Source organism: Oreochromis aureus, linkage group 20, assembly GCF_013358895.1.
Source record: "Oreochromis aureus strain Israel breed Guangdong linkage group 20, ZZ_aureus, whole genome shotgun sequence".
NCBI lineage: Eukaryota > Metazoa > Chordata > Actinopteri > Cichliformes > Cichlidae > Oreochromis > Oreochromis aureus.
This window is the reverse complement of record NC_052961.1, coordinates 23,180,584-23,193,885: the sequence shown is the minus strand read 5'-3', so window position 1 is coordinate 23,193,885 and position 13,302 is coordinate 23,180,584. Positions and strand designations below refer to the sequence as shown.

The following is a 13,302-nucleotide window of genomic DNA, read 5'->3' as shown; positions in this document are numbered from 1 at the left end:
CTGTGTATTCATTTGCAGGTCAATATATGTCATGCAAGGAAGAAAAAAAATAAAGATTTATTACATTACCTTTAGATCCGGATGTGTTTTGTTATATTTAATATCTCATCCCACCAGTGGCTCCCAAATCAAGCTTGTTAAAACAGGTTGCTGTGAGGTGGCTGTATGATAGCCTTCTTGTTGAATATATGATATGCTAATTTTGCTTGACTAAATGGTATAAAGCCTAATAAGTTGTTTTGATGGCTGGTTGGCTGAGGGTTGTGTGTGAGCCAAACTGTACATGCAAAAGCTACATAAGACATATAGTTTTGATGAAAATAAACTATATAAGACAACCCCTTCATTTTATTTATTTATTTTTTTCCACAATGGCCTTTAGTGAATTCCATCCAATACAGAAATGTGTGCTCATGGTTGGCTGTCAGACAGACAGATGTGTTATTCAGACTATACACCAAAACATTGTGCATCAGAGAAAAATTTATAAAAAACACATTTGGTGCAGTTCTCCAAAACAGTCTGAGTTTCTCATGTGGCCCTTTGGGAAAATTAAATGGGCAACCCTGCAATATTCAGACTATTTTACCAAGCCGTACATATAATACAATCTCTACTCTTCTTGTTCACGCTCACCTATGCTCATGTGGACTAAATGTAATGAAGAGGGGAAAGGAGAAGTAAGAGAGAGGTCGTTTTCCATCTAGTGGAGAGGAGCTAAAAATAAAAGGTAGCCAAGGAGTACAAAACACATGAGTAGTAAGTAATTTATTTACAATAAAACAAGCCAAGGGAATTTAAAAAGCAATAAAAGACAAACTAGAAGCCCCACTTACAGGTGTAACAGTCTTGAAACAGATGCTCTAGCACCAACCATCACAGAAATCACTCTTTTCACTGGTTCTGTCTCACTGGGAAAGGCCTTCTACAGGGTTCCAACACCAGTTCCACGGACAATTCCAGTCCCATCTTCTTAGTATCCTTCTGACCTATCCATCCTGTTGCTGCTGACGCTCTGCTGTGGCTTGCACTCCTTCTGTACATGCTCTGTGACTGCTCCTTGACTGCTCTCACCTCTTATCTTTATGCAGAGTGAGCAGGTGTGGATAATTTCTTTGATTAGTCAGTGGTAGGTACATGTAACAACCTCAAAATAAAATAATACAAAATATATGCAAACATGCATAAAACCATACTATAAAACCAAACCAAAGAAGCACACAGTATAAAAACATTTAAACTACTTCCACCCTGTAACATGAACATACTGATTTTGTACCTGACAATCTGGCAAGTAAAAAAAAAAAGAATGAATAAATACCTTGTCAGTGTCACGCTTCATTTACTGTTCTCAGTGATGATAGTTCATAGTTTCTTTTCTCATTATTCATTAGGTCATAAACACTAGAAGGTAACTGGATGTCTTTCATTCCTCCTAGAATGTGAACTACAATAACAAAAATGTGTTGTTGACTGTATTTGTTCTGAGAACATCTTTATTTCTGATCATCAGTTTTCCTTTTCACTTGTCCTTTGTTGTGTCTCTGTCTCCTGTTTGCTACATGGTTAGCTCTTCCTCTACTACTGTTAAGTATTCTAATACTTTTAATGCATTTTTGTTCCCTCAAGATAATGTTGATGTCTCAACAAAATGTTTGTTTGTTTTTTTTGCAAAATGTTTTTTTAACAATTTTTTTTAACAAAATGTGTGTCTTGTAATAGCGAGGTTAGCTGCTGTTTTGAACTCTTCTCCCTGGATAAATGCCGGTATTTGCTGTTTAATGTATTCTTGCTGAAAAGTTGAGTGCTTGTGGAAATCAACTCTTTTACACACTCATCACCTTCATTTAAAGGATCTTTTAGTTTCTTTCAACAGTTCATTGAAACATGCAAGGGCTGCCTTTTGTTGTGAGGCACAAAACAAAATGTTTTTTGAAGACCTACCTATTTCACAGACTTTCAGGTCACTTTGAAACCGTTCTGGCTTAGTTGATCTCAGTTACTTATGTTAGGTGTGTGTGTGTGTGTGTGTGTGTGTGTGTGTGTGTGTGTGTGTGTGTGTGTGTGTGTGTGTGTGTGTGTGTGGACTTTTGGTAATCTTTTGATAGAATTCATTTTAATCTTTTATTTTATATCAAGTATTTTGTTCTTCTTTTCATCACTTTGGCTGACGCTTGATGTCTTTCAGATGTGCTATACAAATAAAGTTGACTTGACTTTGTGATATTTATCTTGAAATGTGCTATACAAATGAAATTGTTTTAATGTTTAAACATACTTATAAGTAATATACAAATAATCTGTTTTATGATGATTACTTTTATTTGATCCTTTGGGGAATATTTCTTAACCTTTAATTACTTTGGGCTACATTTTACTCCAAAATGCCTAGACACGCTGTGTTTAAGCATTTTTTGTGTTTTGACGTGGTACTGTACATCATGACAGAGTACAGTAGATTATGTGTGCTGGCACCACTTCATCACAATCAGGGGACCGAATCAGATAATCTGGCAGTCCAGTCTCACAGCAGAGTGATCAGAAATCTAATACAGACTAGGCTGTGTGTCAGCTCATGCAGAAACAAAATGCAATTGTGCAGACTCATATTATCTCATTAAATTTGTCCCTATCACTAGTATCATGGTTCATGGGTATGATATCATGTAGTGATGTTTCTGATGTTTCACAGAGACAGAAGAATAATCTACAACAGATAGAAGAAGAAAAAGTGAGTAGTGTGCAACAAGCCTGTTTGGAGCTTTAATCGAAATGCTGAACCAACAAGATATGAAAGAGAAGAAAACACTTAAAATTCATTTGTCATCCTAAAAAATAGTAATCTCACATGTATCGATTAGTTGAGACAAAATGAAATTCTAGTAAGAGGTGAACAGACCCAAGGGATACCTATTGAACCCTGAGGGATAAAAAAAAAATCCTAGTGATAAGATACAGAACACTATATATTACCTCACAGAATTTACAGGGTAATTTTATTATACGATTGTCATACAAAGCGTACTCCTTATCTAAAAGTCTCCACAGTCTGATTCAACTAAAAACAACAACAACAACAAATAACAAAGGATTTTAAAAACATTAACAAGGACATAAAGTACTGAACAAGAGAGTAACAATTAAATTTCAGAGTAAAATTATTTCTAAGAAATGATAAACCTTGGGTACCAACAAGGTACATTAGTATAAAAACAAAGTTAACATTGAAGTGGTGTTAATCTTCTTTATGACCGTGTGGTTGTTCCCATGCTGGATAAAGAAGATATTGCAGCCTGTCTTGTTGTATTACTAATATGCAAACATAAGATTCATATCATCATTTGAGCAGAAAGAACCCCCAAAAACCCTAAATGTGCCTGACTTGACACCATATCAGAGAGAATAAAACTCTAAACACACAAGGATCTGGCATCCTTAACTGGCCGCTCAGTCAGTGGTTCTGCACAATCTTTTGAGCAAGAGGTGAACATGGACAAACGCTCGTCTACACTTTATGTGTTGATTGTAGCACTTTGTGCATTGGTGCACTTTGGCACTGTTTTTTGCACAGCTACTTTGAGAAGTGGTGGCATTTCAACAGGTGAGTTTCTTTTGTCTTGATTTGTATTGAGTTTACAATCTGTCTACTTATTGATTGTTTTCAGGAGAATGCCCATGGCACCTTAATCTTGTTCTGTAACGTAAGGGGAATGACAACTGTTGTAGAGACCACATATGCTGTGTCTATGATGGTGAGAAAGTCTGTGTCCCTCCCGTTTTCAGTGCGTGTTACAATGTTTAATGTCTTCTTAACAGTGTATGTGAAAAATCTCCTTAAATAAAATAACAAGCATGTAGCCACATTTGCATTTACTAGAGCTTCTTGTCTAAATGGATGTTGCTTCTTCTTCTTCTTTTTTGTAGCAAAGCCAGGAGTGTGCCCTGTCAGGTTCTATATACGTGCAGACTGTAATGAATCTTGCTCTAAAGATAGTGACTGCCACGATAATGAGAAGTGCTGCTCCAACGGATGTGGACATGAGTGCATGGCTCCAGTCATAGGTGAGAAATGAACAAAGTAGCAAAGACCACCCCAAAGTGAAAATGAGTAAAGTTAAAGTGAAGTCACTGTTGGTCATGGCCATTTTTTTCAGCAGGCTAGTTTAATTGCTAACATGTAAATGCAAGACACTATGATACACAACACTATTATAACGTGTGTCTGGTATGATATGGTATCAGAGAGACTGTAACTCTGCAGGCACAAGGACCCAGCATCCTCTAACTGGCATGCTCAGCCTGTGGTTGTGGACTAGTATACAGTATTTGTGCGCACAGGAGTGCCCAAACATGGGAAACAGTTTGTGCATTAGCACACTGAGACAGTAGCAAGAGCGTTTTGGAAATTACAGGCTTTTTTTTTCAAACTCAGATTTATTCAGCTTTGCATTCTATCTAAATATGTAGTTTTTTTCTCATTTGCTTTTTTTTAGCAACCAATTTGGCGATCACAAATCGCAGAATTCATACCTCATTTCCTACAGCTGATCACACTTCTTTCTCGCTTTATAGCATCAGGTCCATATTTGTTAACTGAATTTGTTCTCCTTTCAGTGAAGCCAGGAGTTTGTCCTCTCAGGCTTCCTGCAGCCTTTGGACCATGTGTTGAATCTTGCTCTACTGACAGTGACTGCCACGATAATGAGAAGTGCTGCTTCAAGGGATGTGGACATGAGTGCATGGCTCCAGTCACAGGTGAGAAATGAACATAGTAGCAAAGACCACCCCAAAGTGAAAATAATTTACAGGACATCTGTTTATTATATCATCTGCAATAGAAGGAAGAAAAAGAGTGTGCAATTTGCAAGCGCCTGCTTAACACTTCGTAGGTTTTGCCAAAAATATAAAGAATAAATTGAAAATTTGACTTAAATTTAGATTTTAATCATCTGGATCACCAGTAAATTGATACCTCAGCCAACAGGTAGATGGAGATACAGCAGTCTCCCACTGGGAAACAGAATCAGGGCAAAATAGAAAACTAAGAACATGAACTAAAAATCACTAGGGTGAAAAAAAAAATTAAATATTGAGTCATGGGGCAGAAATGTCTTTGAGAAGAAAAGGAAAGAGGAGGATGAGTGAAAAGACAGCTGGGGCTAATGAAATGTATAAAGATATCAATTAAGTTAAAACCTTGAATAATACTAATGAAGACAATGGGAACAGGAAAATCAGATGACAATGCTGAGTACACAGCTGCTTAAAAGGTCAATAAGATGTTTCACATTTGTCACACTCTTAGATAGAACTCATACCTCATTTCCTACAGCTGATCACACTTCTTTCTCATTTTACAGCTTCAAGTCCATATTTGCTCATTTTTTTATACTAACTTCATTTTCTTTCAGTGAAGCCTGGAGTGTGTCCACTCAGGCATCCCCCAGCCTTTGGACCCTGTGTTGAATCTTGCTCTAAAGACAGTGACTGCCACAATAATGAGAAGTGCTGCTATAACGGATGTGGACATGTATGCATGGCGCCCTACATAGGTGAGAAATGAACAAAGTGACCATCTACATCATATCTGTTTTATCACATCATATAAAACAGCTAGACATAGACTTTATTTAATCCCACACTGGGGAAATTCAATAGTTACAGCAGCACAAGAGACAGGAAGAAAAAGTTTATTAGAGAGAATTAGAGGTATATTAAGAAAATAAAAATACAAAAGATAAAGATGAAAAATAGTGTACAAAAAAGCCTAAATTCTAAATTATATGCAGATAGTTATTAAATAATGTAAAATGCAAGATTTGATATAATATCATACATATAATGTGATGTACACTTACTGCAAAAAAACTGAGAGCACAGAAGTTGATGAGTTGTGGATCATGTTGTGAGACGTGATTCGTCTTTATGACCATGCAGTTGTTTGGATACTGCAAACAACCGCGTGCTCACTGACTGAATGCGGGGTTTAATAACCTCATTTGATATTTTACAGAGGGAAAGCGTAACACTCTCTTATGAAAGGTCTTTGCCTTTAATGTTTTCTTATTCTTTTTAGTGAAGCCAGGAGTGTGTCCTCTCAGACGCTTGGATGACAGACGGTGTGCTGAATCTTGCTCTAATGACAATGACTGCCCCAATAATGAGAAGTGCTGCTTCAGTGGATGTGGTCATCAGTGCATAGAGCCCTACCTTGGTAAGATATGAAGAAAGTAGCAAACACTCCCTAATCACTTTTCAAGAGGTTAAAGGCATTTTGTAACTAATCATATTCTTCATTTTGGTGTATCTGTAAAGTCTGGCGGGCTCTTGTCTGAGGCCTCCACATGTGTGCTGAGTACTACATCATGATGGTCGGGGTCCAGGACATCAGAAGTGCTGTGATCACACCTGCAGTGACCTCTGCTGATTAGAAATCACATTTTTCTTACAAAGAAAAAGCAGTCTGTTGGCATTTTATTCTTGTTCATTTACAACATGCAATCTTATTTCAGTGGGAAAAACATTGTATTCAAGAAAACAGTGTTTGACTATGAATAGTATATCTGCTCCATTTCTAATTAAAGAGTTATAGCATAATTAATTGTGTGTTTTTTCTTTATATAAACCAATAAAAAATGCCCCTGTTGATTTGCTACACATTTTTAATAGGCCTCTGATTTCTGGTGAAAACAATAAGTCATGCACTCAGCTGCCATGCCCTGTATGCACACTCGCCACAAAAGACTCCGCTGCTGAAGCGAATGCATGTTGAAGCATGTTTAATGTTTGCTGAAAAACATTTAGACAAGCCTGTGAAATATTGGGAGAATATTCTCTGGTGAGATGAGACCAAAACTGAACTTTCTGGAGGCCATAATACACACAATGTTTGGAGGTCAAAAGGCATCGCATATCACCCCAAAAACACAATACTAACAATGAAGTTTGGCAGTGGGAACATCCTAGTGTGGGGCTGTTTTTCACCACTCGGCACTGGCAGGCTTCTTATAACTGGAGGAAGGATGAATAGAAAAATGTAATGAGACATTCTTGATTAAAAAAAAACAAACTGCTGTCATCTACCAGAAGAAAAATCCCACCTGAGCAATGCACGTGAATAGCTTTTCCACACAAGAGGCATCTTGAAACTAGGCTTTTGATTTTCATTTCAGTAAGCATGCTCCTCTGTGTCATTTCTCATTATTACACATACCTTAATTTATGGACATAAATGAGTTGATTTCTTTGCATGTGTGGATTGGATGGGTCGTTACCAACATTGGGTGAGAATTTAATCTCAATAACACCTTTAGAAATATGTCTTGTTAGATGTTCAATCATCCAGGTGAAGAAATCCCAATAAGTTGATTCTGTTCATCTGGACGTAACTTTTTTAGTGGGAGAAGCAAATGTACTTATAAACATATAAAATTATTTACACAACGACTGAAAGTTTCTAGTTTCAGTCACTTGAAGTCAAGAAGTCACTTGGTTGAATGGCGAAACGTTTCTCCTACTGAAAACAATACCGTTCATTCTGTCTAGATGAACAGAATCAACTTTTTGGTGCTTTAGAAATATATTTATTTAGAAAATTGATGACGCGTTGTCAGAAGACTGCCCCCGCGCTCACTTGGTTGGCGCCCACCAGGATCGTAAATGGATGATCAGAATATAGAGCTGCTAAAACAAGAGGGAAGCACAACAAAGGCTTTACGTTGTCAAAAGCTTGCTGACATTCAGATGACCAAATAAACTTTGCTTCGGCCTTCAACAACTCAGTCAGTGGGAATACAACAATGGAAAGGTTTTTACACAAACCTCTATAATAACTCAGCAAACCCCAAACTCTTTGGAGTTCCTTCTTTGTGGTTGAAGGAGGATGCTCCTCAATTGCTGCAACCTTTCCTGTCACTGTGGCCACACAACCTTGTCACACCACATGGCCAAGATAGATCAGCGTCACCTTAGCAAACTCACATTTAGCCAAGTTAATAGTAAGCTGAGTATGAGCCAATCGATCAAACAGTGCTTGGATGCGATGAAGATGAGCATCCCACGTGTCACTGTAAATTACCAAATCAGCCCTCTAAGCCGGTCACAACTTTATTCATTAATTGCTGAAATGTTGTTGGAGCATTTCTCGAACCAAACAGCATGACTTTATAGGAATAAAGACCAGAAGGGGTAATGAAAGCTGACATTTCCTGTTCTCATGCTTACAATGGCACCTGCCAATAATCTTTAAGCTAAACAAATTTGCCTAAAAAATTTGGCCAATCCAACTTGGTCAATACAGTCATCCATTCGTGGCAACAGAACAGACAACAACAGCACATTGAGTTTTCTAAAAATTTGTACAAATTGTTTTATCTGGCTTTGGCACCGGGACACATGGGGAAGACCAGCTGGAGGAAGAAGGAAAAGCCATGTCCTTTTGGAGCGTAAAAGAAACTTCAGCATCCCGATGTTTAAGCTTTTCTAGTGACATGCAATTGAATCGCTGCTTATCTGGGTGTACATCAACAAGGATGCTTTAACCATGTACGGAAGCTAAGAAACAGACAAAACAGGGTGCACAATGTCTTTAACACTCTGACCGGAATTTCGGTCACTTATATGATACAGTTTGAGTTAGTTTACAAGAGAAAGCTTAACTGACTTTGTCCATTTTGATGTTGAAATCAAGTAGTTCAGATCAGAAAGCTTGTCTAACCGTATAAGGACCTGAATATCAGGCCTGACAATTGCCAACAGATCAACGAAGTTCTTAGGTGGTTCTGAATCAACCCGGTTATCCTTTAATGCAGCCAAGAGTCCACACACACTATGTCTGAACACAAGCTCATTAGGGCTCAAGCCTGTGCTTTCCTTGACTGCCTGTGTGAGTATTCTTTATGAGAAATCCTTAGTGAAATTGGATGTAAATATTTAACTCTGTTTCTCATCTTAATATAATGCCTCTCATAATGCATTCTTGAAAAGTCTGAAAAAATTTCATTTTTCATAGTTTAAGGTGAACAAAACTGATTGCTTGATAGACCTGTCTTAAATTGTTTCACCACAGAAGACTTTTCCTTTTTTTGGTTTTTGGTTTTTCTCCAATACATATTATTAGCTTAAAGTATTTTTCATCAAAAGGCATAAGTTGAAAAATTAAAAATTGCTAAAGCAAACACACTTTAATAAATGATTAAAAATATCTTGCTACTTGGTCCTTTGACCTTAAAGACAAAAAAAATTGCTAATAATATGGTGAATTTATAATGCATTCTGGGCAAGTAGATCATCCAACATTAAAACCCTATAACTGTTACATACTGCAATATGTTGTAATATTGCCTGTTAGTAACAGTTTCTCGTGTTTAATGTGAGGAATAAGGATCCTTTTTACTGCACTGTGTGTTGACTATTAACAGTTTGTTATCAGTAAAGACTTAAGACTTACTTTCTTTAAGACTTACTAAAAGGTAACGTTAGCCCCCATTTCAAACTCTCATCCCTGGATAAATGCCAGCATTCACTGTTTGAAGTGTTCTTTGAAAAGTTGGTCGCTTGCGGAGATCAACTCGTTTACGCATTCATCTCCTTCCTTTAAAGGATTTTCTGGGGTTTTTCAACATTTCAGTAAGACATATGAGGGCTGCCTATTTTTTCAAACATGTCTTCAAAGAGCAGAGGTAATCCTAAGGTATTATTCAGCAACTTTAAATCATGTGCTTCTCCTTCTCCACCAGCTGTATCCATTATTTTAAATTAAGACTGAAAACTTTCCTGTTTTCTTTGTACATCTTTGCGCATCTTTTTACCTGTTTCTTTCCCGAGCTGTTAACATTAGATGACTTGACGAAAGCATCCTTCTGTTCACTCAAAATTTTACCTGCACCTTTGCCCAAAAATGTCTTTCGGTCTATCGGACTCTGTGTGCTCAATATAGTCAAGATTCCACTAGAATCTTCTCTTTTTAAGAGAAGAGCTAAGCAACTTATAGCTGTTTTACACAAATTCAGCATTCTTGAAAGTGTCCGTTCTTTCATAGAGCTCATTTCAGTGAAGTTATGCAAGACAGTGTTTCATTTTGCAGATGATGACCTGACCTCTGCCTTTGATACTGCTGAACACCACATTATGTTTAATAGGCATAATAGACTTCATTAAGTTATTTGTTGGATGTGTCGGGGTCTGCTATGGAGTAGTTATTGTCATATCTGTGTGACTGAATTAATCTTTTTCTTTGAATGCTTCGAAGCAGCTACAAATCTTGTTGAACTTGTTTCTGGTCAACTTTTTGTTTTAATATTTTAAAATGTTTGTCGTGAAGCACTTTCTGATCTTTATCTTGAAAGGTGATATATAGGTGAAATTTTACTCACTTACTTAATGTGTTATTTAGAAGTGTTCATTCTGTCTGATGATAAGTGCATTTCTTTTCTTTTAATTACTTTGGACTTTCTGCCATAAAAGAACTGCTTAAACATTCAACCCTTAAATGTAGTACAAAGATACTGTGATTTGGAGTGGTACTGTACATCCTGACAGAGTACAGTAGATTATGTGTGCTGGCACCACTTTATCACAATCAGGGGACTGAATCAGATAGTCTGGCAGTCCAGTCTCACAGCAGAGTGATCAGAAATCTAATACAGACTAAGCTGTGTGTCAGCTAAATTAAACGTGGTTTAGACTATTCAATGGAATTCTAGTAAGAGGTGAAAAAACATGGTATACCTATACAACCCTGAGGGAAAGAAAGGAGAAAAAACAACAATTAAAAGAAGATAAAGAACTTTATATTTAAAGATAATTTTGTTATATAAACGTCATATTAAGTTGACTCCTTATCTAAAGGCACAGTCTGGCCCCATGTGAACCACATGAACAGAAAAATAAACAATGAGCAGGGCAGTCACAATATGTTATTTCTAAGAACTTTTAAAAATCTGGGTACCAACAAGGTATTTAAGTATAAAACAGTTAACACTGGGAAATAGTGGTGTTACTCTTCTTTATGACCATGTGGTTGTTGTCATACTGGATAATAACTATTTTTTAAAACTGACTAGCTGTATTACTAATATGCAAAAACAAGATTCATATTGTTATTTGAGCAACAAACAACACAAAAAACTAAATGTGCCTGATATGACACCTTATCAGAGAGAACATAAGAGCACAATGATCCAGCATCCTTTAACTGGCCTGCTCACTCAGTGGTTGTGCACAGTCTTTTGAGGAAGAGGTGAACATGGACAAACGCTCGTCTACAGTTTGTGTATTGATTGCAGCACTTTGTGCATTGGTGCACTTTGGCACTGTTTTTTCTTTGGTGAGATCTGACATTTTAATAGGTACGTTTCTTCTGACTATTGCTTCTTTCTGTAATGTGCATGTTTGATTATTTAATCATGGAAAGAAACCGCATCATAACTGTTACCTCATTTACCACAGCTGATCCATATCCTTTTCTGCTTTACTGCCTCTTTATCTGTGATTCATTCAAAATCAGGAGAATGCCCATGGCGCCTTAATCTTGCTCTAACACGTTTGGGGTGTGAGGACTGTCCTACAGACCACACATGCTGTGTCTATGATGGTGAAGAGGTGTGTCTTCCTTCAGTTTCACGTAAGTAACACAGTGTTTAATTTCTTCTTAAGAGAGTATGGGCTAAATCTTTGATAAAATCTTTTCATTGAACAAAATGACAAGTTGTCAAAAATAGTAAAAGCCATGAAAAGCTGTGCTTTCATTTACTAGAACTCATAAACTGATGTTGCTTTTTTTTTTTTATTGTTGTTGTTTTTAGCAAAGCCAGGAAACTGTGCTGAATCTTGCTTTTATTCTTAAAAAGACAATAAATTGTTTCTTTTTTTTTTCATTTGTTGCCGTTCAGGGTTCAATACAGTCATGGGCAATTTTTCAGAGAAACAATCTAAAACGCTCTCTGCTCAGAGTTCTTAGTCTGGACTGATTTCTGTCTCCTTTCAGCAAAACCAGGAGAGTGTCCTCTCATGAGGTCAGAGGTTGGACTGTGTGTTGAATCTTGCTCTTATGACAGTGACTGCCCCAATAATGAGAAGTGCTGCTCTAATGGATGTGGTCATCATTGCATAGAGCCCTACCTGGGTAAGATATGAACAAAGCAGCAAAGACAACCCCAAAGTAACAATGATCTCCATGATATCTGATTTATTGATAAGAATATGAAGTCAAATTTCACTAGGGAGAGGACAGGGAAAGAGGAGGATGAGTGAAAAGACAGTTGGAACTAATTGAGTGTATAAAGATATTTTTTAATTTGACCTGGTGTGAGTTAACAAGCAAGATTCTTTTGACTCAGACGTGTTCAACTTATAATCTACTCCTTACGGTTGCTTTCTGAAATGTGCATTAAACAGCCAATTTGACAATCTCACAGCATCAGAACTCTTATATCCTTTCATGTCCTTTTCTGCTTTAGTGCTTCCTCCAAAACCAGAATGTCCACAGCATCTTAATTTTGCTCTGTCACGTAAGGGTTGTGAGGACTGTCCCACAGACCACATATGCTGTGTCTATAATGGTGAAGAAGTCTGTGTTCCCACTGTTTTCAGTAAGTGTTGCAATGTTTCTTCTTAAGAGGGTGTGGATTAAATCTTTGAGTAAATCTTCTCAGGGTAAAAAGTGATAAGTAGGCTAAAATACTTTATTCAAAGAAAAACTGAGTAAAGGCCAAATTTGTTACACTCTTTGGTTTGATTTCTTTTTGTATACTGATTTATTTTCCCTTTCAGCAAAACCAGGAGTGTGTCCTCTCATGCGGTCAGAGGTTGGACCGTGTGTTGCATCTTGCTCTTATGACAATGACTGCCCCAATAATGAGAAGTGCTGCTCCAATGGATGTGGTCGCCATTGCATAGAGCCCTACCCGGGTGAGATATGAACAAAGTAGCAAACACTCCCTAATCACTTTTCAAGTTGTTAAAGGCATTTTGTAACTAATCATATTCTCGACTTTGGTGTATCCGTAAAGTCTGGCCGGTGGCCAGAAGCGCCTTGTCTGAAGCGCCCTCACGTGTGCTGCCATCATGATGGTCAGGGTCCATGACATCAGAAGTGCTGTGATCACATCTGCAGTGAGCTCTGCTGATTAGAAAGTACCCAGTCACTCTATAACAAAAATCATTAAACTTACTGTGACCATCTCTGCAAATCAATCCAAATCACTCTTTTCTTTTTTTTTTAATGTGATGAAGACTTTCTGTTTCTGATGATAATCATGTCTCTCTTGTTTTTTTGAAAACTTACAAAGAAAAAACGGTCTG

The 13,302-nt window shown here is 37.2% G+C and overlaps 1 protein-coding gene across 1 annotated transcript; it reads left to right on the top strand.

Annotated features, from left to right (window-relative positions):
- Window positions 1-3,347: 3,347 nt before the first annotated feature.
- On the top strand, window positions 3,348-13,293 carry LOC116309716 (keratin-associated protein 5-1-like). Its single transcript, XM_039604033.1, has 9 exons — window positions 3,348-3,601; window positions 3,925-4,062; window positions 4,615-4,755; window positions 5,412-5,552; window positions 6,077-6,214; window positions 11,987-12,124; window positions 12,459-12,590; window positions 12,772-12,909; window positions 13,011-13,293. Exons 1-9 carry the CDS (start codon window positions 3,490-3,492, stop codon window positions 13,067-13,069), a joined length of 1,137 nt encoding a protein of 378 aa, XP_039459967.1. The 5' UTR covers window positions 3,348-3,489; the 3' UTR covers window positions 13,070-13,293.
- The last annotated feature ends 9 nt before the right edge of the window (window positions 13,294-13,302 follow it).

Coding starts and splice junctions, on each gene's coding strand:
- LOC116309716 (XM_039604033.1), top strand. CDS start 3,490: ATGGACAAACGCTCGTCTACACTTTATGTGTTGATTGTAGCACTTTGT. Junction 4,756..5,411: donor GTGCATGGCTCCAGTCACAG/GTGAGAAATGAA, acceptor ATTTTCTTTCAG/TGAAGCCTGGAGTGTGTCCA. Junction 12,125..12,458: donor TTGCATAGAGCCCTACCTGG/GTAAGATATGAA, acceptor TTTCTGCTTTAG/TGCTTCCTCCAAAACCAGAA.